Raw genomic sequence first — 27515 nt, forward strand, 5'->3', positions numbered from 1 at the left:
AATTCATGGTTTTGACAGCCTTGTTGCTGTACTTGTAGTATTCAATCTGTTACACTTGAGTTACTTCACTAGATGAGCTGGCTGTTTTGCAGCTCTTTATCATGTTTGTAAACTCTAGAGCTGGTGATCTCCTTGTCATTTCAATGCCTGTTCTTGGTGATTTTCTGTTCAGTTTCATGATTTGTCTTCTTGTTTGTTCCTTTGTCATATTCTATTTCTTTTCCCTGGTTTTCTCTATTCTTATTCTCATTCAGCATTTTGGCAGTATTATCATCTTTCAGTTTGTTCAAACGTAGTCTTTGGTCTTTACTTTTGCTTAGGTTGGCAACATGAGATGGGATTTTGTCTGTTTTCACAGCTGCCGGTTACATGGCGCACGTTTCTACTTCAGATTCCGCCTATTTTGTTGTTTTGTTTAATCTTTAACATATACATATACTCTGCATTGCAGTGTAAGAAGAGTAAGATGGTTGAACAGGGAGTACTAGTGGATGTTGGTGGTGGGAAGAAGGCAATGGCTTCATCCTCCACTACCTCAAGAACATTGCCTTTACAGGCAAGACCTTCAGATTACCATCCATATCCACCTCCTATGGCTACATATGAGGAAGTTGTTGCCTCTCCTCAACTGTTCTGGGTGACTTTGGAGAAGCTACATGCTGCCATGGGAACCAAGTTCATGTCAGTCATCTATTTAAATTTCCTATAATTTCTGCTTCCTACATGTCTAGCTATTGGACTTTTTCCCTCTTGTCTAGCTTTCCAAGTTTTTTTTTTTTTTTTTGGGTGGAGTTGTTTATGACTGCAATTTTGCGTGAACTATTTCTCCTTCTTGGAGGACCGTAACAATCAGCTTTTGTGAAACAAAAAATATTTATGTACAAAAATATAAATCATCTTCATGGAGAGTTTAGTCTAGGGATTTTATGGCTGTATATTGCAGTTAACGAATCAACAACAAAAGATCAAGATACAAAGAAGTACAAGTCTATCTCAGCTCTAGATTATAAAGTTTATGGAATTCTTTGTACTTCCAATTTTGTTTTTAGTATTGACACAATGCTCATTGGCGTTTACTGATGTTTCATTCTAAAACGATATTATCAATGTCCTATACTAATGGGGAAATAAGATTGTGATCACTGGAGCATTAAACCTCTCATTCGTGCGTGCGTGTGTGTGCACGTGCGCATTTAGCATCCTAAAAGGATCTTTCATCCCAAGTAAAGGGAAATTATCTCAAAGGTTAACTTCTGTTTTTAGCTTGCTTTCATGCCTCATATCTTATCATTTGACTTCATTTGATTTGCAATTTCATGATACGAATGTCCCAAAGTTTATGCAAGAAATGGCTGCTGTGCTCACATTCCAAGTTTTTCTGCTTTGATGGCTTATCACGGTGTACCTTTTGTTTTCTTGTTTTATGCAATATTGAGGTATCTTTTTATTTAGTGAATCAAACAATTGAGTGGGTAAAACCTGTACTGACAAATTGGTTTGTCATAACACATATACTCCGTAGTTGTTAAGTTCATTGTAGATGCTCTTTTGATTGTAAATTGGGAGTTCTAAATTCATTGGAGATATTAACTATGAGTATGTACATAGATTATTACTTTGGCCCCTTATGCATTTTAGTTTAGAAAATTTTGGGTTCCATGCATTGGTAATTCTCGCTATTTATTGTCTCTTCTGTCGCTTTTCCTTTTTCGTTCACGGCTTACACGTGAATATTGTAGTCAATGTACTTTTGCTGTATCCACCTGTGTAACTTGGATGCTAGTTGATCGACCAAATTATCTTTTAACGGTGGTACTTTTTCTTCACTTCTCTTTCTTTTTCGTGCTCAAATTAATCTACATTAATTGATCTCTAGTTTGTCAAATGGAATTTATCATTTCTAGAGCACTGAAGTTGAGAATACTACCATTGAATAGGAGGCTCATGTAACTTCTGTTTGTGGGTGCCCTACATCCTTTGCAATCATTAGACATGATGTGAGTTATTTATTCATAAGGTTGAGTATTGCATTTGTTAGTACAACACTGAGCATAAAGATATTTATTTAGTGAACTACACATGGCATTTTAGAATTTTGGGAATGGAGAAAAGGATAAGCGCTAAAACTTATATTGAATAAGGTAAGTAACAATCAAACTTGATAATCAGCTGTGGATTTATTCTCTCAATTAATTAGAATTATTGGCCACAGACATGCCTCTATTTTTTACTTTTTGTGGAGGAACTAGCTATTCACAAAGATCTGAGATGTGACAATATGTTTTGGATAACTTCTATTGAAACTTCTTCCTACTAGCTAAGGTGTTTTTTAGATCTCTGCAGCATTTTTTCATGGTGTTAACTTCTCGTGGGCTAGATAGAGCAAAACGTTTGTCCCTGCTATTCTGTTGATAAAGTTTCAAACAGTTTACTGATTGAGGTAGTAGAACACATATTTAGGCCCGTTGGTCAGTGGAATAAAATACAAATGAAGAACTTTTGGTAGGAGGTGGATGATTAGATGTTCTGGTGCTTGTTTTCTACAAGGCCCTGCTATGCTTTTATATATCTCCTTGCTGAAGTTCTTAATTGAAATAAATAGCTACTTCTGTTGCCAAGAACAAGTGTTCCACTAGTGTTGTAAAATGATGTTTTGAGATCTGACTTTCATCCATGCATTAGAAACTTTATTAATGCTCTTTCTTGATGGGGAATTACATTCCACTTTTTTATCTTTGTCCTAACTTTATGCATTTGAATCTTTTGAATACAATATTCTTTCAGGATCCCTACTGTTGCAGGTCGGGATTTAGATTTGCATCGACTTTTTGTTGAGGTGACTTCTCGTGGTGGTATTGCTAAGGTGAGTGGGCACAGTTGCATTTACTTGACTTTTAACTTGAACAATTTTTTTGGCCTCTGTGTCCTCAAAAGTTTTGTATTCTTCAGTTCAAGATTATGGTTTTAGTCGGAGATGGATGGGGGGCCGGCTAGTGGGAGAGCCAGAACTGGCGAAAATTGGGTATTTTCGAAGCTGTTTAACCTTGACTCTGAGCCTTGCTCTATACATCACCATGGTTGGATAGCAACTTGAACAGATATTCTTGAGAGGTCTAAAGCAGCCCATGATTGTATCATAGTTATAGTTTTAACAATGGCTTGATGTGCCACGATGGACTCCATGAGATTTTCCTTCAATTGTGGTGACATTGCTTTTGATGTTATTCAACTGAGATTTAGCTTTTTCTTTTTGGTGTCTTATTGGGATTCTGTTCTTTCTTTGGTTTCAGTTTCTGCTTTGCAAGGCCCATTTTGTTTTTCTTAAAGCTGAGGTTTTACAAATCTTCTGATAAAGTTAAATCTATCAAAATCACGTTTTTGAAATCTCAGTAGCCAGAGTTTTGTTTGAAAATTCCGTCCTTCAGGAATTTTTTTTCTCTGCTTGTGTGTCCTTGAAACTTCCTTTTCAGAATCAACTACACTTTTTAGATTAGTACTTGGAGACACACTGTGAAGTTTCTCGTAATTGGTGGGACCATGGAGGGTATGTTATTGGTGCCCATGTGCCCCTTGTATATGCATTTGATTTGCTCTTCAATTACAGGCAATTATGTAGCCAAGTTGATCAGTCTTTGTACCTGAAGATTTGAAAAATCAATGACATACTCTTTTCTGGATGAAGCTTTGGAATTATATGGCCATGACTGGGCTGCTAAGTGGGCATTCTTGTTAATTTATGTTCCTTCTTGATGTGGTTACATCTCTTTTTTGTAATTTGGAAATAACAAGTATGCACCTTATACTGCAGAAAGAGGTCTGATCTTAGAACCTTTGACTTTAGAACTGCAGCTTTGAACATCAAATGCACACCTTTGAGCATCATGATTAAATCAATTTTTTTGACTAAAAATGTTATGAGTTACTTAGGATGCTTATGCAGAAGCTAGAAGATGTGGATAAGAACACTTCTGTTGAATGTTGATTGCAATCTTTATTGTAGTTTTGATTTTCTTTCTTGCTTTCTGCTTAGCCAGAGTGTTGCTGAGTATAGATTCTGATACTTACGCTATCTTATTTTACTATCTTGTGACTGTTGTGTCTGTATACACGTTAGCATCTTTGTGCATCTTCATGCTGCAGGTCATTAAGTGCTTGTGTTAATTGTGAACTGGAGGTCAGTCAAGCACAAGAGTTACAATTTCAACACATTTTAATGCTAAGCTTGTCCTGCTCTTTTTCCTTTTGAGTTTGCATCTATGACTTCATTTGTCTAAACAACTGAATTTACAGATTCTCCAGGAGAGAAAGTGGAAAGATGTAATTGGTGTTTTCAGCTTTCCATCTTCAGCAACTAATGCTTCTTTTGTTCTTCGGAAGTATTATTTTTCACTGCTACTACACTATGAAAAAATCTACTTTTTTAAGGCTGAGGGTTGGACATCTGGTGCGTGTTGATTCTTGAAACTTTGCCATCATTCTCTCCACTTTTATGTATGTGTGTGGACAATTTACATATATTTAGACAATCTTCCTCCAGATGCTTCACATAGTTCTTCGTCTCCAATTACACCTCTGCCGCGTGAATTAACTAAAACCACGCAGTCATCACTGGTAAACCAAGCAGGCATGCAACAAGCAAGGGTGGTAGAATCGGCAAAGCTGTTACCTGAAGGTTGTGTTTAGCTCCGTTTTCTCTTCGTCTTATTTTTAGTTTTCTTACCCTGATATAATTGCTAATGGATCTAACTACAACAGTATATCTTCAGCAGCATTTTTTTGGCAGTCATACTTAAATCTCTATATTGTATGAGCTAGCAAATTTAGCATACACGTTCAAGTATTAGAAACTAGCAACCTTGTATAATAATTATCTGAACGCCATTCAAGCAACATCTAGATGCATATGGAACCTTGAGGATGGCTAATATTTTTGGAAGCACCAATGCCCTTTCGCATCCAACATTTCAGTGAAAACATATGTAAAGTGCTCGCTCATTGTTTGTTAAGATAGGGTAACTCATGAATGGACAGAATATACCCTAGTTTTTTATTGCAATGAGAAATGTTTTCAGACACTTGTAGTTTTTGACGATTTTGTAAGTTTAATATGTCAAAGAAACATTTTGGTCTGCCAAGGGCTACATTCTTCTGGTTTCCAACCAGAATTAGAGAATGATGATTTTGTCATCTCAAGTGAAAGCCGAATAGACAGCTAAGAGATTGAGATACTTTGAATTTTGGTCTTGAAAAAGTGGAGAAGGTTAGCCTTGGTTTCTTTAAATGCTGTGCTTACATGATGAAGACATGTGATGTACACGTTTCTACCCAAACTTTGGAGTCCTGATTTCTTTGGCTTACTTGTGCGATAATCTTTCATGTATTTGTTTGAGTTTATTGTCAATACTTTTTATTGCTGATATAGCTGTTCCAATAGATGCAGAAAACATATAAAAATGACCAATGTTGGTGCTTGCAGCATGTCCAGCACTATCAATGGGTTCCGAAGTGCATGGGGTTATCGATGGAAAGTTTGAAAGTGGATATCTTATAACTGTGAAAATTGGCTCAGAGGAACTGAAAGGTGTCCTTTATCAGGCTCCTTTTAAGTCTGCTCACCAGAAATTTCAACATCAAAATACTCAGCAATGCCAAAGGGCATCTGGCAGTAAAACTAAAAGTCCGTCGGTAGCATTAGGGATAGCCCGTCGCAGGCGTAGGAAGAAATCTGAAATCAAGAAAAGGGATCCAGCCCATCCAAAGCCTAATAGAAGTGGATATAACTTTTTCTTTGCAGAGCAGCATGCCAGACTAAAACCACTTTATCCAGGAAAAGATCGGGAGATCAGTAAGATGATTGGTGATTCATGGAACAAACTAAATGACTCTGAAAAGGCTGTAAGCATCAACTTGTCCTACTTCCTTAGTTGCAATCTTCTCTATATGTTGTCAATTAGCTCCAATATTATGTGATGTGCAGGTCTATCAAGAAAAAGCTGTCAGGGACAAAGAAAGATACAGAATAGAGATGGAAGGATATAGAGAAAGACTTAGGACAGGGCAGACTTTAGGTGGTGCAACTCCAAATCTACAACAGTCCCTTGATCCACATGTGAGTACTGCTTTGGACGTGAACCAGATACTTCAAACCAATGATGCATGCTCACCTTACTTGCGTGAGAAAGCAACAATTTCAAATAGTAATGGCAAAAATAACCTACAGCTGAGTAAAGGGCAGACCATTACTGATGCAGTTGTCATGCAACAGCAGAACCTTAGGCCAGATCTCAACTTGATGGACCTGGACAAGAATTTTCAAATGGAGGATGCACCTTATATTCCTGAGAAAGAGGTAAGTAGTGACAGTGGAAAGAGAAATGTTGAGGGTCATCATCAAATCATGGAAAAGGGTGCAGAAATGGACGTGCTCTGCAGAGCAGAAAGTGCTCAAAGAAAGGCGTCTGAGGAGATTATGGCTGATGAAGAAGGAACTAAAATCCAGAAGAGGACCGACGTTGATGCAGAAGAGCATAAGTTGTGCAGTGGAGATATTGCTGTAGAGATTGATAAAGCAGGATTAGCTACTAGTGAAGAAGTTCCAGTCTCAATGCAGGAGAGCATGCCCGCTCCTGATGCAGGGATCTAGGTCCTACGCAAGGAAGCTGGAAAATCAGTTTCTAGTCAATAGATTTCTCATACATCATTCAAGTCATTATCCAATGATGAGCAGTGTAGTTCTAGGTGTTGTAGATTTTCATCATCATATCTGATCCTGGAAATTCTTCTCTCAATCCAGAACTAATTATTAGCAAAAAGTAGAATGCAAGACTCCCTGTTCATCAACCTGTCTTAGTTTGGACATGCACATTGGGCTGGACTTGAAATTACTTGGTATATCTTTTGGTATGTTTAATGCTATATATCTTTTCTAGACCTCTATCATATTCAATGCTTCCATCTTCAACCTAGTTATCATTGGCTTGCATTTTCTTGTACAATCGCATATGGAAATATTGAATCTGGCACCTTTCATGTTTAGGTCAATTTCTTTACCAACTCAAAGAGAACAGAATTTTAGTGTTGGTGAAGAAATGAAAATTAACATTCCAAGGGCACTTCCATAAGGGCCATTTAAATTCAGCCTCTGATGCTACTGTAATAAGCCATATCACCAATGACAACTGCAATGTCCGAGTAAGAAGATCTCAAGAGAAATATGGACATGGCTTTAACCTGAAACTTTGATCATTGTAAAAGATTGTATGGATAAGTAACTTCCCTACATTTGAGGTGCTATACAACAAATCAAGAGAGACAGTTCCTTTTACTACAAGTAATGGTCCACACTCAATAAGGGGTAAATGCCATCCTAAGAGTCTAATCCCACAAATAAGAATCTGCCCTGATTCATAATTATGGTAAAACCGAAGATTTTAACATTTTTAGTGATGAGAAATTTTTTTTTTAGCTAGCAAGTTTGAAGATGATAGCCTAGTCTTTTTCAATACCTTTGACAGACAAAATTCTTAGTGACAATATGAAGACTTGAGAGAATGAGGTGATGGAAATTAAAAGTCTATCTTTATATTTGAGGTTCTACCTAAGAGAATTTACCTGAAATTTTCTAATGTTCCATTGATTGAAATATTTTTTTTCTTTGCATTATGAAGAAATGTAAAAAGGAGATCCCTATAATCTTAAGTTTTTTTCCATCTTTCTTTTTTTTTCCTAGTAGTATAATTAATTAAGAAGCCAGTGAGGTCAAAAGCTTGAAAATGTCTGCTTATGCAACACTAAAACGTACTGAATTGTTTTAACAGTTTTATTTAGCATTTTAATAGTCGGCGTCCTTAGACTTAATTGAACATATTTGCAAGAATTTTCCCAGAAAGACACTGAAAAATGCATTACTTCGCCATTAACTCATTAAAGCAAAATTTTACTGGTATCAAACATAAAACTTGGGAATATTCACACACACACACAAACACATACATATGAGGAAGAGTACCATGACTTCAAGAATTCATGGATTGCTAAAGAAAAATACTTGATTATCTCTAGAACAGGGCCTTGTCTAGATTGTAGTTTTTTTTAAAAAAAAAATATTTACGTTTTTCCTGATCACATTTTTCAATCATCTTTTTATCTTATACATATCATATTGTTACAGTATAATTTCCTAAAAAACTCTGAGACCTAACAATTTAGCAATTTTTAATACTCAACGACAAGCTAGCAATACTTGATTATCTGTTAGAAAATTTTCAATAGTTTTGGTGTATTTGCGTAGATGAAGTGTTCAAATGAGGAGATTAGATAAAGGTCAAAAACCCGACAAGGACTTCTGGGATTATGAATTGAAAGCCGCTGACTCAATGCAGAACTCAATGCAGATCTGGTTCCTAGATAATTAGAAAAAAATTAAAGATAATTAACTTGGCTGTTTTTTACGTACTTATCCTCACTAATTTCCACCCTTCAATGTAATTAATCAAAATCAAAACAGCAGAAAAGCCCTTTACAAAAAAAAAAGAAAAAAAAACTCTTATGTAAAAAACGAACTCTAACTACAGTGATACATTTTACCCAATTATATGCCCTTTTCTGGAACAAAATAATTAACTTCGCTTCTTTTGTTTACAAATTTAAGCTCACAAATTTCATCCCCATAATTAAATAATCAAAGTTATTCTAAAAGAAAAGTCCCCTCTAAGAAAAGAAAAAGAAAAAAAAGAAAGAAAGAAAAGTTGTTTTTGTTATAGTCAAAGAAGCAAAAAAAAAATAAAAAAATGTAACCAATCCTAATTCTGTAAATAAAATTTTTAAAAATAAATGTCCATCCTCTAGAGTAGAATATTAGAGTTACTTTAATAGTTTGCTTCAAATTTTCAAAAGAAAAGAGTATTCATTTTAACACAGGATGAGATTATGACAAATTCATTTTATTAACTGTACCATTCATTTAGGCATTCATGTATGTCATTGAGTTACTAAATCACACTCACAAGTTAATTCCCACACATCAAATACTTCTGCTTTTGTGAAAGTGCATTTCAAATATATATGTCAAAGTCTATCCATGCACGAATATTTTTTGTAGATCAAGTTATTAAGCACCAGAAAAAAAAAAAAAAAAAGAGACTAGTTATTTATTAAGCCAAGGCCCTTAGATTTTCTTTGTTGATACACATATTCATCACCCAAATTGATCAAATTCTGCTACATAGGAACAGTGAATTACTACAAAATCAGGTCTCAGGGAAATAAGTGCTTCCAAAGTGGAAGCTTGTGAAGGTCTAAAATGTGTATAATCAACCCTATTTTGCTTGAATTCTGGATTAGAATTTTCAGCATGGTAAATTCAGACATATCATTAGGGTAACCATCATATTTTGTTTCTCTAAACATCTGAAAGCACTTCACTCTTTTAAAGTTAGCTGTTTGATGGGATTTGGGCACGTACGCTATCAGGACTAGAAGCATGTAGCATGATTATGCATGGGAATATCTCAGGAAGGAGTGGGAATGGTGGCAGATTACAAGAAACAACTCGACTATTAAGCCCCCATTTCTTTGAAGTTGATGTCCTGGGACAAATAAAGAAGATTACCCACCTGGGGCAATTCTCTGAAGGCTACAGATTATACTTGAGCATACAAGTTTTTCCTTTTCTTTGGTAGGAAAATTTCTGTACTGCCCACTTTGGCAACTTGGGTAAAATGCATTACAATGTCATGTCCTAGCAGATATTGCTTCTGTACCTTATATAGGACCACTTTAGAGCGTAGCCTCTCCCCTTCCATTGTATTGCACTAGCAAGAGAAAAAAGCGTTCAACAAATAAGCATGGATTTCTGTGAAATCAATTACACCTATGGATTTACTGCAGCTGATTGGCAAAGCAAATAAGGAGATATTGAAAGCAAATTATTCCATGATATCTCCATTTTATTATAACTCAAAAGACACATGGTATGGGATGGAAGAACAGATGGAATAATAGTAGCAATAGTTACAGAAACTGCCTTGGCATTTTTGTCCCATACATAGACGTAGATTCCTGTAATGTCTGTCTTTTATCCAAGGGACCACATTCTTGAAGATCTATTAATCTTGATAGAGTTTGAGAATAATGAAAAGTTACCACCCCAAAAAGTGCTGTAGCACATGAGTTTCTCCACCACTCCCTCCCCGGTCCTCACAAGAAGAGAAAGATTAAAAGAAAGATAAGTAAAAGAGAGATTAAAATAGAGGTAAGTAATAGCACTGGTGTTCATCAGAGATAAAAACAGAAGAGACTCGTAGATCTATGAGAAGAATAGATTGTGAGACATTTAAACTTGTGTATTGAGTAAAGAAGAAACAAAACAATCTGCCTGTTTAAATACATTCAGACGTGGTTGAAACATACACAACTATGGAAAAAAGTCATGAATCAGGCACAAGAAGTGCATCCCAGATTGTATCCATATCCAGGGATGGCATTCTACTTAATTGAACAGCTTCAGTATCTACCAAACTTTCTTGGCTCTTCTTGATATCAATCATCTCACCAGATTCAATTTTGCAACCCAAGTCCAGTGGCCACTCCTTTATGGCAGGAACTTGAATATTCAAGCTTTTGAATCTTGAGTTCTCATGCAAGACTGATTTCGGCTGAGATATTGGTAACTCGGTAGACTTCTTTGTAGCAGGCAGGCCTTGTGATATTGCTTGCAGTTTGGCTTCCAGAAGGGCTGCAGTACTACAGCTGATGGAATTAGCCTTAAATTGGTGTTTCAGGTCCGGAAAGTTCATATGTGCATAATCGCCCCTCAACATGTAGGCAGCTGTATCATAAGCAAAAGCAGCTTCTTCTGCTGTATCAAATGTTCCCAACCACACCCTTGTCCTGTTTCGCGGTAATCTTATTTCTGCAACCCATTTTCCCCAGTGCCTTTGCCTCACTCCTCTGAAAAGCTTTCCTGGAGATGATATTGATGATAAAGAAGTCTTCTGATTGCCATTTTGGATTCTTCTGCCCGTGAATTTCATCGGTGTTGTTTTGGTGGTACTGAGCCAGTAGTCACTAAAGCCTTTGGAGGAGTTATTTGTGATATTCTGACTGATTTTCAGCCATGGCAGAAGCTGGCTTTTCCCCATTTCAGAGATGGGGAATAAAGGGTTTTGAGAACATAGCTGCATCGGCTCACGCTTCTGGCTCTTTCCAAGAGATTCTGTCGCTTTTCTGGATACATCCATGAATGATGGCTCTTGCAAAAACAAACCTAAGTTTGGGAACTTTGAAGGAGGTGAGGGACATGGTTCACGTAATTGAGCTTCATTTATTGCAGGGAAGGATTCAAGGAAATTCAACGGAATGTGGCTTCCTGTATTTTGAGCAGAAGAAGATCCACTGAAGTTGTCAAATGTTGCTGATCCAGAGAGCAATGAATGTGCATCATAACCCTTGAGCATGTCTTTTTGCTCGGAAAATTCTGAGAATTTAATACCGTTCATGTTGGAAGCAGAAGCCTCTTCTATTGAAGAACTGGACTCAGGACTCGAAATCAATCTGTCCAGTGAAGCTGATGATGATTTTGCATTACATCCGCCACCGGAGTCGATGCAAAAACTCTCATTCAGGCCACCTGAAATACAATTAGGATCCATGAGAAAACGTGATCCTTCAGGCGTTACCGTAAAAAGAGCTGGCAATTCCTTCTGCATGAAGGGTTTTCAATTTAGGAAAACTGATTCTGCAAGAAAATGGTGTATTGAGGAAAACTGAGAACTAGAAATGAAACTAATGCTGTTGGCAGAAGCCAGGTATATATATTAGGCCTTGCGCTAGGTCATTTTATGTCATCACAGGTATCTTTCAGGCCATATTAAAATATTGCAGAACCTGCTTTTGTGTCAATGCTACCAGGTTCTCTTCCAGTTGGGATCTGTTTCTAAAGAGGAAAAGCTTCTTGCCCTCAAATACTACCAAATTCGTGCTTCCCATTTCCAATATTCTGTTTAGGAACCAATCAAAGCATGACAATCAATGTTTTCTAGTCATGCCTGTCTTTCAAGATTACCTGCAAGATGGATGTATATTCTTCTTGATGGTGACTACAAGAACATTAGACCCTTAACTTTATTTTATTGGCATTATTCATTGATACCTTTATTTATTACTTATCATGTGATAATTCAACATCGCAAGATACATAATCCCTTTTACTCTCTTATATATGAGAGTAAAATGGTATTGACTTGTTATTTATAATCATATAATTGATTACTGTTAGATTAACCTATGTTCAGTGTGACACCCTTAATTGCTTCTAATTTCTGCATTATGACTTGTATGTGCTTAACCACTATTGGCCTCATCAAATGATTGACTCCAAGTTTACTAGTATTTTCAAGGAAAACTACATAGTAATGGAGTTACCATAAGTTGAATTGAAAACCTTATCGTCAACATCATCATTATCTAGGAAAAGGCCTCAAAAGAATTCTTTTTAAATGAGTTTTGCATCACAAGTTTTAGGAAATCATGGCTGTCCTTTTTAGATCTAGTGCAGGAAGAATTTGGCAAAGCCATCATCCCAACAAGTATACCTTATTTGGCCTTTTTTCTTCTGGCATCTCTACGTGTCCTTTGAGACGAGCCTGGAGACGCTTTCACCAACTGATCAATTTCAAACAAGAAAAGTCCAGAAATCAAAAGAAACTTATGAATGGTCCTTTTCACTTCCAAACTTGAGCCAAAATATGGTTAGTACACACTAAAAATTTGGTACTCTACCCATTTGCCAATTAACTATCATGTCTGTTTTGAACTTTTGTATGTGTGTATGAGAGAGATTCATTTAAGCCCTTTATTACCCTTCTGTGATTTCTCAAGTTATTCCAAGGGCTACCATAATTTCCAGTAGTGCAATTGCCCAAAACAATGTTATTTTAAGGAGGTTGCACATGGTGAAGGCTGGTCTAATTCTAATTTTGTGCATAGATTATTGATTATTAATACTTAAGCAGACATGAGCCCATGTTTTCAAAAAGTTGCTCTTACCTTTATTTTGCAATTCTCTTTCCTAATCAAAACACGCTTCTTTATTCCTTCTCTAGTCTTGGACCTCAAATTGAAGAAGACAGGTAGGAGGAATTTAACCAGAATTGGCTACAAATACATTGCTTTTAGTTTCAAAAGGAAAAAAAGTACTTAGGCATGTGATTAGTAGAACTAGCTTGACCAGGCAGACAAAATGAGAAATCATGTACCCATCAAAGAATTTAGCTAAATAAAGAAAACTAATCATTTAAAAAGCCTGACTATACCAACTGTATGAGCAATGAATATATGCTTCCCATTATCATTCAGTTTCTCCACTCAGAAGAAAAGCATTTTGTCTGGTTTTTTTAAGCTTTTTCATCAATTTCAGCAGTTATCTTTGCCTAATATTTGGACATTCTTCCGTGTTTCCGTGTGTGTGCCACCTCCCTTTGGGCATATGTTTCAAGACATTCACGCAAATTTTGCCATTACCAATTCCCAAGAATTCATCAATGCTACTATTTGGATTCCCAAAAATTTATCGTAGTTTGTTTGAAAATTCCCAAGAATTCATCAATGGGTTCCTTCAAATTCCTTGAAATGCTCCTAAAAAATACACTTGTTTCATTGTGACGAAAGCTTTTCTTAAAAAAAAAAAAGCCGAGTTTAATTAGAGTCTTCATATTTTGAGAGCAAGTCAAGAATACTAAAAAGATGTTTATTCAAAAATTAACGAGTACAACTACATGCCCTTTTGAGTTCTCAATTTTTTCAATTGAAGACCTAATTCTATAAGAGTAAAAGTGAGGAAAAACACTATATCTATGCCTCGTTAGAAAGATGTAAGTCATGTGAACTTGTACCTTAACTATTGAAATAATTGAGAGAGTCAGAATTCTGACAAACGAATACCCTTACCAGTGATATGTTTAGTGCCGCAGGGAATGAAGGGTCTCTAAAAATTTCATAGAAAATTGTACACAACAATAGAGATACCCTAAACAAATGTACACACTAAAATAGCCAATGTAAAATAACTACTATAACTTTTGGTACGAAACTTCCCAAAATGGTAATATATTGCTGATGTTTCATACTAGTAATTAATTTAAATTTTTACATTTGTTGTGTTGGCGTATAATTTATTGTACTTGTATACACATTGTAAATTACCATTAGGGATGAAGCATCTCTACAAATGTCATAGTGAATTGTACACAATAATGTATACCCTAGACAAATGTACACTTTGATATAGTCAATGTAAAACAGCTACAACTTTTGGTATAATAACTCCTGTTTTGTTGATGTATAAATTTGTTGCACTAGTGTAAACCTTCTGTTGTAAAGTATATGGTAGCTGAAAATTGTATGTAGAAGGATCTCACCCTACCTTTGGCAACTTGAAAGATGTTGGCTTCTCAAAGCCTCAAAGTTGCCTACAAAAGCCTTGACTTTAAAGAAAATTGTGATTTAGAATAAACACATTGTTTCTTTTGGCAGCTTAAGCTGACCATGAAATGAAACTACAAAACAACAGGTGCATGTCTGGTGCAACCTGCCAACCACTTTAGCTTTTGACTAGATAACTTCACCTTTCATTTTCCCCTCTAATTCTTTTAAAGGATTCAACTTTTGTTCTTGGAAGATTGTCCTTCCATGGACAAACTGAGTTCAGTTGTGTATCAATGGAACCAGTTACAAAGTCCTAGGCAACACAGATCAATGCATAATATTCTGCCATGACCCACATAAAGTTAAAGATAAGAAAACCACTCAAAGAAGAAAATGGTACAAAGGTGAAATGATGCATCCGTATGGAATCCTTCTCCTTCAATGGATTCTTACTCTAATTCTACACACTTCTCCAATCTCCATCTTTTCGACACATATGAGCTTGAGTTGGACAAGAATCTTTGTCTAAGTTTGTTGATTGTTGTATCCATTTTCTTTACGAAAATGTTTTGACTCGCCAACTAACTTGTTCAGTATGTATGATGGTTTAATTGACTATATGTTTTATCGGCATTTGTAATTATTGCTCTCATGACATTTTGCACTATAAATTCTTATCAGCCTCTTTAATTCTACAGAAAGATTTCCATATCTCCACCTCTATGTAGAAAGTAGTCTTTATTTTTGGATGAGTTTCTTTTCTTTTTTTTCTTGTGGGGACGAAATTTTATAATCCTTAGCTGAATTTGAGTTCCTGCAGTTTCCTACATAAATTTTTTAAACTTGGATATTATTGAATGTTTCTGGATAGAAGATTATTTTACTAACTTTGCAATGTAATATTTGTGACATAAGAAGATGATCGGAAAAATAAAAAATATATTTAAAAAATGCATATATGATACAGACAAAAACATTTTCCAAAAAATGCACAATGGTGTTTTTCCATCACAATGAGGATATGATCATTATCTCCATTACAATGAGGATGAATAATCTCATGAAATCTAAAACGACAAAGAAATTACTAGTCAATTATTGGCAAGAAACATAATAATGCTGTCCTAAAAATGACATGATATGCCAAAACTTCTCTATAGAGACTTTATGAATATATACAAATCATGATCAAGTGCCTTGGGGTAAATCCCTATAAACTTGTATAGTTAAACTGGGAATACGTAGACATCCAGCAAACTTTTTGGAAGGATTGATTAAAAAAACTTATCCCTTTGTGTGAAAACTATGTTGTACTTGCTCATCTCCTCATCAGCATATCATGACTTCCACCACTGTTGGCATAATTATGATTATGACCTCGTTCACTTTATACTTGTTTACAACTAATTAATTAAGATTATCAACACCACTGCTGTTAACACCATCATCTACCTAGTATTAGTGTAAGCAAATAAATTGGAGAACCAATCATTTTTGTGTAAATTGTGGGGACTGATGAGGAAGAAAACGGTTAGTTGAAGGAAGCAAGAGTCCGAGAAATTAAAGAATAGTCGGCTGACGAATCGCGCAAGTCCAAGTGTCAAAGATTCATGGTTCATTCTTTCATGACGACTAATCGTTTTCAACTATATTATATTATAAGGATGATTTGAGCTTTTACTCTAATATATGTATATAATTATTGAATACATAACTATAGATTAAGACAATAACAAAGTTTCTTTGTCCTAATTCATTCATCTGACATGTGAATCCTAGGATAATTTTGTTTAATACAACCATGTCTCCCTAGATTAATGACTGCAGCTCTTGTTTAGTTATAAACTAAACTGTAACCATCCACAACAACTCCATTACAAGAAGTAATTGCTTATATATTTATTCATTTGACTTTGTTTAATTTTCCTTGTTTTTTGGTTCTTTCTCTTCAGATTTAGTAGTTATCTCGCGTGCTAATGGCCACATTAACCACACAAATTTAAAAGGCGGCTATGAGAAAGGGAAAAACAAAAGAAAAGGGACTCAAACAAACACTCAAGTAAGGGATAGCTCACGTAATAGAAAGTTTAGTTAGTTGATGAGCTCTTAATGCATAATGTCGTGTACTTTCTTGTTTTTAAAGAATACTTATAAGAGGATTGGTCTCACCTTGTCCATGTTACTTGCAAAGAGAGTTGTATGCTCAAAAGGTAGCCAATAAGTAAGTTACCATCACTCCAATTGATTACCAAATTACAAAAATAAATTATATATATATGAGTAAATCTTATATATATACACTATCATGATTGGATGCAGGACACATATGCAAAATTTGAATTTTAAATTTAAATTTAAATTATGTGTCATGCATCCAATGATGAAAATATATACACTGTCAGTGTATAACATATTAATCATATATATATATATATAGAGACACACACATGCATGTAAACGGTTTTCTTTCAAGAAAAAAGAGCCCACTACTGTTTTAGATAATCAAGCTCTTATATAAGTACCTGTAGATGTAAGCCTATATAGCTGTAGGGTTGGTAGAATTGTGTATTAGTAGTAGTACAATAGTACATAAAGTACTATGCAAAAAGTTTTATTTCAAGGAACATTTCTATTTTAGATATTGATGTGTTGTTATTTATTGTAAGTGGCCCATGGTGTAAGCCTAGTTATAGGGTCGGTAGACTGATAATAGTTGTATATTAACTAGGACTTGGTAGAAAAGAAATTAAATTATGGAGGAAAATTGGAATGGTTATTTTAGTTGGTTAAAGGAATTGTTTTGTAAGTGGCGTGGATGGCACGTCATGAATTGAGCTAATATGTAGGTATATTGGACCACGCTTTAATGGTGGATGCTTTGTCCTTCACTATTGGAGAACTTTTTTTATTTTTTGATCTTCTCCAGACAATATAGAGATGCATTGCATGTCTAAAATTCCACATTCATGAATAAAGATGACAAAGAGGCCTGTGTATTATATACATTGAACGTATGTATATATTTGAAAGTAAAATAATGAATCTTGGTCCAAGAATTCAAATAAAAAAGCTTGGAAAATGACAATAATTGAATTTTAAGAAAATACAATTCCAAAAAATTCATGTAGGGATTTTTCTCAAGAATTCGAAAATACTGTCCTAAAGAGAAAAGGGGATTGGGATAATAGTGGGATCTATATTTCTTAATAGAAATAGAAATAAGAGTCAACCAAGAGAAAAAGGACTGAGAAATGTGGCATTAGCAGTTTAGCACCACCAGGCTTTATTAGCTCCTCCAAAAAGTACCAAAAAATTATATTTTTGGCTTCTCCAAATTGGTGTTTTTCTTTTTGCAACAAAATTTTTGACAACGCCAAATAATGGAAAAAGCTTGCATGGAAATGAACAACGAGAGAAATTCATTCTACCAGATCCCCATAAACGAAGGAAGTTAAAAAAAAACAAAAGACTCAAGAAATAAACAAGACAGAACTTGAAAGCTTCTACATTTGATTTTTTTTTTTCCAAAAAAAGATTTGATTGAAAAAAACTGAGAAATAGTATAACAATTCTTAGAACATAATGGAGAATCATGTTCAGTTATATTCTGAACAACTTCAAAAAATGGGGAAAAAAAAAACCAACAAGACCAAGAATCTATAATACCCATACGTAAAATATTGCATGAAAAAGACACATTCATTGAATAAAGTCGCCTGACCTGAGGACTCTCCAAGCATAAGGTTGTTTAGTCGCTATAAATAAATGAAGCAGTATGTAACAAGTATTGCTATTCCATCTACCCAAAATCACAAATAATAGTTTGACTGAATCATGTAGCAAGTAATGGAAATGAAAAACAAATCAGTCCTTTAAAGACTTCCACATTGTCAAATGATAGATTAATTAAGTTATTTTAGTCAACATCTTCATGTTTTGTACCTTGACATAGTGTACTAAAACCTTGTTCTCGATTGATTATTTTAACTAATTATAGATTTTGATTTTGAATAATTAATTTTTGTAATGTTCTCGATTACTTTTATATTTTGATTATAAATTTTTTTAATGACCAAAAAAGTTAAAATTTATAATCACGCAAAGAGCAGTTTTTGCTGATTCTGATTATTCTCTGTGATCAATTTTTATAATTAGATTTTGTAAAATTTAAAACAACCGAGAACAAGGTGAGTTTTGGAATTAACGCATACGACGACATGTTCCTCTTTTTTTCTTTTCTTTTTTTGTTTGCAAGACAATTTTTTTCTTTTTTTTTTTTCCTTTATAGCTTCTGATCTAACATCTTTTACCCATTTCCAAAATTTCTCTAATAATTAAGCAAAAAAAAAAAAAAAAAAAAATTGGCGAAATTTATGCCATTGATGCATCCACTGCTTGAAATAAGTACTTAAATATGAGTTGGAATGATTCTTGAGCTTTAGCTATGTATTGCCATTCTTTTGATATTCTCCACTCGCATTTTAGGATAAACTTTTTGGATAAGCATAGAATATACGTTTAAGACCATCCCATTAGATTATACCCTACTGCTGCTTAAAAGTTTCAAATCAAAAAGAGAAAACTAGGGATGATTCCAGCAGTGTCAGAATATACTTCCAACTTTATCATGAATTTAAGTCGATTTATGCAAATAAGAACTTAAATTAACAAAAGAAAATTAAGCTGAAAGAATAAGAAGAAGTTCAAATTATCACCCATAAAACAAAGTCCACAGTGAACATGCCACTGATGCCCAATTTTTGTCAAACAGGCTTTAAGATCACCACGTCCCCGATTGGCAAGTTAAACTGGCTATTGATCGACTTGTGGCTATGGGACAACCCACAAGCGGCTCAATGACCATAGTAAAGTTTGTCCTCCCCATAAAGTGGTTCTTAAATGGTGGGTTCAACCTTATTTATGTTGATTTTGTTTGGATTGCATTCTTCTGAATTTTTTGTGGAAAAATTACTGTAATGATTTGATATATATATATATATGAGATAAAAAGGTGATTGAAAAATATATCCATGAAAAACGTAGCAATTTTTCATTTTTCACGAAACACGTAACAATTTTTCAAAGAAAAATTGCAATCCATTCTTAAACTTTAATTTTCGTTAAGAAAAAGTATTTAACATATTTTAGTTGAGAAACTTCATCGTAAGGCTCTTCTTTCTTCTGATAATTTTCGCAACTCTCTTGATCATGCACATCACAAGCGTTTTCTTTGGGGGAAACTGGACAATTTGATACTTGAAATTTTACATTTAGACTTTGATGTAAACCAGAAAGGGCCTTTACTAATTTAACTTGATGCTTTCTCTCAACCAAAAATTAATGCTCGAGCCATTTTGCAAAGCGTGGAGAAAAGAAACCAATTAGTTTGAGTTGCGATAAAGACGTCCACCAATTGAGAATTAACTTTTACCACTTCGGAGAAATTTCGCATTTGAGAAGTGCACAAAGTTAGGATCTCATCTTACATTGGCTAATGGCTACTCCCAAAAGGATTTAAGAAATTAACTTTTGAGACCCTAATTGTCGAATAATTTGTAATTTTTATTTGAGAAACTGTAGATTATACAAAATTAAATAGTAGAAATTGAAGACATGAAGATGTCTTCAATAGAGTCCAAAGCCATTCATTCTTACACCAGACTCGATTTCCCTCAACAACAACAATTCATCAGTTCTTGACACGGACCATACAACCTCCTTGGACTATTCTCTTCACAGATCAATTGAAACCCTTCAAACCTAGGTAAAGTATATACAACTAAACAATCCATATTCTTAGCCTACAACCTTACACTAGCCAAATGGTATCTTCATGTGTAACTTGAGGTCCCTGAACCAGCACTAAGCAAGCCTTTACAAGAAAGCATCAGCGAAATATTCAGCAAAAACCACGAGTGACCTAATCAACTTTCCTCGTGTCTGAAATAACACTTTTCCTCACATCGATCAACTTCAAATAAGTTGCAATGCATCCACATTTTCAAGCAATTACTGCCTCCTAGGTGACAAAATCCTTTAAAGCCCTACTCAGCTGTCAGTATGTGGCCATCCATACGGTTAAGCAAAACCAAGTACCAATGGCATCAACAGAATCTGCTATTCTAATACGACATTAAATGGGCAAAACTTTCATGATTCTGGAATTTAAATGATTAGACGACAAAGAAAAGCAGAAACCTAATGTAAAAATCATCAGTTTGTCATCATGTCACTTGATGGAACTGATATGCAGTAAGCTACTTATTTGAACGCAACACGAGCTATCAACTATATCAGCTCAGATCACCGCTTAATCTTCTGCTAAAGCATTTCAAAAAGCTCGTATCACTCACCCACTTTTTGCATGTTCCCAAGCCTATGATTGAGAATATACAGAATTTTTAAACTCTTAACTCGTACAACAAAAAAAAAAATTCTAATAGCTGTGAAATAGTGTTGAGTCCCAAAACGAGCCACGGAAATAGGGCAGGTAGCTGATGAGGACAAAGAAATGCATTTCCCAAAAAGTTATTTCCAACTGGCAAAAGTTGAACCCTTTTATCAGTTTTGTCAATTGACTTTTGCTGATTAAATAAACCTAATCCCAGAACTAACCTCAAAAGCCGGCAACTCTTGAGGCAGTCCCAGGGACTTATCTACCCAACTAACCCAACCCCCAACCCCGATGTGGGACTAGAATACCCTGAGAAACCCTACTACTAGAAGTGTACTAACCCCCAAGTTATCTCAGAAAGGTACTTCATCTTTTATCAGTTTTGTCAATTGACTTTTGCTGATTAAATAAACCCTGAATGTCAAGATTAATTGTAAGCTTAACCTTTGAGCACTGCAATTCAAGTATCTCAATTATAGCTATGTCAAACAAATTTCAGGTACTTCACTGTTTATGAAAAGTAGCTGAAATTTTGGTTATCATTTTGACACTTTATGGTAAATAGAAGTCTGGCCGGGCTCATCATCAAAGCCTCATTTCAACATCCAACTGTAGAAAAAAAAAGATCCAAGTTATGCAGCACATCTTTGAGACACCCCAAATAACATATGAAATGAGTGCCAAACTGTACACCAATCCTTTGTCATGCCCACTATTTTGCAAACTCAACGACGAGGTCTCCAAAAACGGTATACCATCCTCTACTAGTAGAAGACATTCAGATTAAAAAAAGAAATAAAGAAAAGTACAATAATTCCCTTCAAATACAAGTACAATGTGGATGAAGGTTGACTTGGGACCACTCAACTGACAATGAGTCCATAAGTTTTAACAAATGGAATGTTTGACTTCCAGCAAGTTGGAATTAACAGTTTCACAAGATTACATGAACATGGTTAAAAGAGGATCATCAAAGAAAATTCAGGTGCACCAAACAAGAACACAAAGATCGACCACAAGCACCAAAATCAACGTTACAGTATCAATTAAGATTACATTGCACATTGAGTGTTTATGAAAATCATACAGAACAGAGACCTTGTAGCAAAAGAAAATACACAAATATGTAAAGCAAGAAAAAGGGGAAACGAGGGTCTCTTCAAAGTAAGAGACAATCAGGAAACCAAATAACAAGAGAGTTCATTATTTCTTGTTGCTTTTACCTCCAGCATCATTGCCCCCTGCTGCCTGCGCTGCCTTCTTTGCAGCCTTCTCTTGAAGTGCCTTTGCATCTCTACAAGATCATCAATTAAAGAGTTAGGAGAAAGCAAATCAAATTACCCAGGTTAAGTCTCAGACATAATAGTCACGAATAACATACAGCATGTGGAAATTCAAACAATTAATAGAACCACACCATAAACAAACAAAAATCACATACTAGTGCTTACACCGACATGGTTATGAAAATTATCATGTTCATTCACATCAAACCAACACAAAAGCATCTAACTTTACCTTATTTTGAAGTGCGGATGGACCGACAGGGGTGTTACGAGGATGCCTCCCCACAACCCACCCCAAAAAATCCAGAAAATTTAAATTTTTCCTTAAAAGCTTAACACTTAAAAGATGACAACTACCAAAAAAACAATTAAGAATTCCTTCTTTCACCCTGTTTTCATGGTTACTCCAACTAATGAAATACATAAAGATAGCGCTATTGGCACTCCATTAGCTGCATATTTAATTATCCGAATTACAAAGGCAATGGAGTCCCAGTAACCAAAAAGAAAATAAAAAGGTTCCAATATCCTAGTGACAGTACATAAACCTAACTTAAATCAAACTAAACATCTATCCATGTAAAGGCGTGAAAACAAAAAGGAAAATTATACACACACCAATTCATAACACACATAATTCATCCAACAGAGTACCAATCTTTCAAAATCTTAACATAAGCAAACACGGTTAAACCACTATAATTATAAAGACAGGAACTTAATAATTACAGATAAACAAAACTCCGAATCCAGAAATTGGAAAGTATAGGAAGCAAATTGGACATAAAGAAAAAAGGCGGCAAACAGAGAGACAGAGAGAGAATTAGTACCTTTCACGGCGTTGCTCAGGAGTTAAACCATCATCTTTGTTCTTGCCTTTGCCACCAGTCCTTGCCTGAGATCTTTCCCTATCTTTCTCCCTCTGGTTTCCGCGTGAGATCCCAATCCAGTCAAAGAAATTTCCCAAAATTCACATATACTCATGAATAAATGCAGCATAAAATTGAAATTAATCAAAAAAAGAAGCGTAATTAAAGGATATGAGTCATGGTGAGGACGCCGGAGAAGTCGCCGGAGAAGAAAGTCTACGTCGAGGAAGAAAAATAAATATGAGAGCTGTCAACTATGTGTTTTAGTGCGTGTTTTTTGGGGTTGAAATACTTAAAGTAGTTTGGATTGGACCGTGCTTGGGCATAGTTTTGTAACTAGGAATTGGGCGAGCCTTTCGACTCCAAACCTGACCCGTCTATGGCCACATGGGCCTGGTTTGAATATTTTAAGGATTCAGCTCCTCTGCGATCGTGGCGGGAGATGGATAATTGTAAATTTGGATGGTTGAGATTGAAATTTGGGCACAAATTTCAACAAACAATATAATGTTATTGTATTTTGAGCAAATTATCCGGTTGGCCACTAAACTTTTACGATCGTTGAGTTTTGGTCACTCAACCATTAAAAGTCTGGTTTTGGCCACTAAAATGTATAAAGTTAAGACACGAGGCCATTCTGTTAGATTTAGCCGTTAAGTTTTCTGATCTGTCTGTTCGCACGATTTTTAAGACAAAAGAAAGGGTCAATTTAGGAATAATTTAGTCCAGGCACCATACCGCATCACTTTGTTAGGGATAATTTAGTAGTAGTTGCTACAACGACAACAACAAAGCAGTGAAAGGCAATGGATTGGTCTTCTAATTGAATTAATTTCAATAGAATTGGGCAATAGCGATGTGTCACAGGGTCGGCTGCTGAGTCATTATCACCACCTAGTTTTCAACCATAACCTACACAGGGAGTGCAGATGAACCACCGGCACCCCAAAAACCAAAAACAAAAAAAAAAGGAAGAAGAGGGACGATCAATAATAGTGAGATATCCAGTCTTTCAATCTACTATCTATGCTAGCCCAAATTTAATTATTAAGGAACAAAAAAAAAAAGAGCAAGATCGGCGAATTTGTTCATGGACTGCTCATCCATTTATGCCCTCACCACCCACCTCTCCCGGACCCTCTTCGGCAACCGCCCGTTTCATCTGAAGTCCAGCTACCAAACGAGGACCTCGATTCACTCATCTCCGTCACCACTGATCATGACCTCCAGAATATGCTGGAAGAGCACGACTGCATCTCCGCCGTTACATCCACTACACCATCCTGCATCAGATTATTTCTCTTCCCCATAAAACCAGAGTCTCCGAGTTCAGCGCTTCTTGATCCGAAAGTTGACTCGTGGTTTTCTGATGCTCTGAATAACACGAAGATTGTTTAGAGGGGTCAGTCTGCTGATGCTGCTGGTTTGGGTCAGGGACTAATGGGTTTGGATATTTTGGGTAGATCGGATTGTAATGCAGCCTTGGAGAATCCAGCTGAAAGCATGAGTAATAATGGTGCTGAGGCTAAGGAAATCAGTGGGGCTGTGCCGGAATCGTTGGTATTAGAGAGTAGCTCGTCCTTTGGGTCAACTACTTCTTCAATTTCAATGTCAAATGAAGGTCAGCTATTGGATCCATTGTGAGGATGGGAGCTTCAGTTTGTTCGAGAGGAAGCTCAGAGTACCCTCCTAAGCTTTTTGTTTTTCAAGAGGTGCAAGTGCTATTTTCAACTTCCCATATTGACCCTTTCTTTTGTCTTGGAAATCGTGCGGACAGACAGATCTGAGAACTTAACGGCTAAATCTAACAGAATGGCCTCGTGTCTTAACTTTATACATTTTAGTGGCCAAAACCAGACTTTTAATAGTTGAGTGACCAAAATTCAACGATCGTAAAAGTTTAGTGGTCAACCGGATAATTTGCTCTTGTATTTTTACATGTTCTGTTAGTGTTTAAATTAGCTACATTAGTGTGTACAATTTTTGCATCAGCGTCTACATTGTGATAATTACCGAAGCATCGAATCTTCCCTTTTTTTTTTTTTTAATTTCTAACGTTGTCAGTGCCAAAATACTTGCCACGTAAGCGCTCACTATTAAGGAATACTAATTTTATCTTTAGGGATTATTAGTTGTACTTTTAGGTAATTATTTCTTTGCTTTTTGGTATTGGTATTTTTAACTTTTATTATTACTTTGAAGTCTGAGTAGAACCCATTTTGATTGCTATTTTCTAGAGATTTTATAAATAAAAAAAAATGTGCTATAGTTATTTAATATATGTGAGATAAAAAAATAATAAAATAATAAGTTCACAGAAAACGAAACAAGTTTAGCCAATATGACAATAACCATAACATTATTTTTTTTTTTCGTTTGTTGGGAAAAAAAATAACATTATTTTTTTTACCTTAAAAAAAAAAAGTCTGCTTCTCCAATTGAGTAACAAGTTGTCCAGCGTCTACCTACTAACTACGCGCCAGGCTTATTTTAGTCCACTAATAAATGGGCCAAAATTGTTGGCCCTACATAAATTAGTGTTGGGCTTGATGCTTCCATAAAAATGGAAGGTCAAATGACTAAAATGGCCTTAGATAATTCCGTTGTTTTTTCTCAAGTCCTCCAACAAGGATGCAAAACGAAAATTAAATGTTGAATTTGGGCGGAGTGAGTTTATTCTTAATCGAGAGAGTGTAGATTATTCATGTTTAGGACTTAGGAGCGACCAAAACACAAATTAATATGAGATATTTACTTGAGTTTGAATTAAGGTTATCGACTTGGACTATCTTCCCTCGATCAAGATCACAAAGATGTCTTATGATTTTTTTTCTAAAATGAGCTAAAAAGGTATATTAACCGTCTTTAATTTGAGCAGTTTGATAACTCTAGAGATGGATGGACAATGGGGTTCCATTATATAGCCTTTCACTCTTGTAGAGTCCAACTCAAATCCTTTTTGCAGCTTTAAGTATTGCTTTTGGAGCAACCTCCTTGTTTTCAATACTTTTGGTTTTGAACAAGTAGTTTCAACCTCCTAAGGCCCCGTTTGGCAAGTGAGTTTTTGAAAGCCTTGTTTGGATGCCAAGTTTGTCTGTTACAAGTTTTTTAAAAATTTTAGTTAAAGTAACCTCAAAAAACTTTTCAAAATTTTTAAACTATACATTTCAAAATATTTTTAAAAAAACACATTTCAAAAATTTTTTTAAAACTTCTACAATAAGTTACAGTAAAATTTTAGACAAATACCAAAAAAACTCACATTGCAAACGGGGACTATAGAAGTTGTAGAAAAACTTTTGTAAGATGAAAAACTATTTTCCTTTTCATTTTCTTTCTCTCTTTTTCTTTTTTCTTTTTTTCTTTTCTTTCCTCCCTTCCCCTTCCCCTTTCCCTCCCCTGTTCCCTCTTCCGAAACTGCTAGATGAAGCCACAAAAGAAAATTTTTTTTTTTTGCTTTTTCTCTCTCCCCCTTTCCTGCTCGTCACCTTTCCCTCTCCCTCCCCCGTCACCCCTCTTCTCCCTCTCCCTCTCTCCCTCTCCTTCCCTCTCCCCTTCCCCTTCCTCTTCCTTCCCCCGCCACCCCTCTTCTCCCTCTCCCTTTCCCTCATCTCCAACTCTCCATCCCCCTTGCCAGATGAAGCAGCAACAGAAACTTTTTTTTTTTTTTTTTGCAATTTTCCCTCTCCCCTCTCTCTTCCTTCCCTTGTCGGACAAAGCAGCAAAAGAAAACTTTTTTTTTTCAATTTTCCTCTCCCCCGCTACCCTTCCCGTCCCCTCTGGCCGATCTAGTCGCTAGAAGAGTGGAGGAGAGGAGAAAGAAAAAAAAGGGGGAGACCAAATTGGGTAAAGGGGAAGGATGGCGGGGAGGAAGAGGGGGAGAGGGAGAACGAAAAAAAAAAAAAGACCGGCACCGGAAGAGGTCATCGACGCCAGAACCAGTGGCGGAGGTGGTGGTCGGCGACGGAGGTAGCGGTGGGTTGGGGTGGGGAATGAAGAAGAAGAAAAGGAGAAGGGAATTTTTTTTGTTTTGGTGTGTTTTGGATATTTTGAAGTGTATAGGTAAAAAATTTTAAGAAGATTTTTCAGATTACTGTAGCTAAAGTTGGTAAAAAAAACTAGTAGGAGATAAACTTGGATAAAAACCCAAGTGCCAAACAGGCCCTTAGTATTAATAAGCTTTTTTAACGGTGCTTTCCTCAAGGTTCTAAATTATGGCCTTGTTTGGAAGGCAAGTTTTTTACCAAATTTGTCTGCTACAAGTTTTTTAAAAACTTTTAGTTACAGTATATTCAAAAATTTACACATTTCAAAAATTTTTTAAAAAACTTCTACAGTAAGTTACAGTAAAATTTTAGACAAGACAAAAAAAACTTACTTGCCAAACGGGCCCATGGTTTATGGATGACCCTCGAGTTTCTATACCTTTGGACATGATCGATCAACTATTTCAGGTAGCCATCTGGCAATGTAAGGATAATTTGTGGGGAAAAAAGGAGGTATGAAATCTAGGAAAATTCTATGGTCCTAGGCACATAAAGC

General features: G+C 35.5%; 3 protein-coding genes across 3 annotated transcripts; 1 reads left to right on the plus strand and 2 right to left on the minus strand.

Moving 5' to 3' along the window:
- Positions 1-514: 514 nt before the first annotated feature.
- Positions 515-6936, plus strand: LOC113766887 (high mobility group B protein 15-like). The gene is made up of 6 exons (XM_027311051.1): positions 515-681; positions 2785-2863; positions 4291-4444; positions 4538-4672; positions 5477-5895; positions 5978-6936. The coding sequence occupies exons 1-6, from the start codon at positions 515-517 to the stop codon at positions 6641-6643; spliced, it is 1620 nt and encodes a 539-aa protein (XP_027166852.1). The 3' UTR covers positions 6644-6936.
- A 3371-nt stretch (positions 6937-10307) lies between these two features.
- LOC113765557 (ethylene-responsive transcription factor ERF062) lies at positions 10308-12005 on the minus strand. The gene has a single exon (XM_027309779.1). The coding sequence runs from the start codon at positions 11706-11708 to the stop codon at positions 10428-10430; it is 1281 nt and encodes a 426-aa protein (XP_027165580.1). The 5' UTR covers positions 11709-12005; the 3' UTR covers positions 10308-10427.
- Positions 12006-21804: 9799 nt separating this feature from the next.
- Positions 21805-23249, minus strand: LOC113765236 (small EDRK-rich factor 2-like). The gene is made up of 3 exons (XM_027309346.1): positions 23147-23249; positions 22935-23037; positions 21805-22112 (listed from the first exon to the last, which is right to left on the minus strand). Exons 1-3 carry the CDS (start codon positions 23151-23153, stop codon positions 22022-22024), a joined length of 201 nt encoding a protein of 66 aa, XP_027165147.1. The 5' UTR covers positions 23154-23249; the 3' UTR covers positions 21805-22021.
- Between the last annotated feature and the right edge of the window lie 4266 nt (positions 23250-27515).

This window comes from Coffea eugenioides, chromosome 3 (assembly GCF_003713205.1).
Source record: "Coffea eugenioides isolate CCC68of chromosome 3, Ceug_1.0, whole genome shotgun sequence".
In the NCBI taxonomy this organism is placed as follows: domain Eukaryota; kingdom Viridiplantae; phylum Streptophyta; class Magnoliopsida; order Gentianales; family Rubiaceae; genus Coffea; species Coffea eugenioides.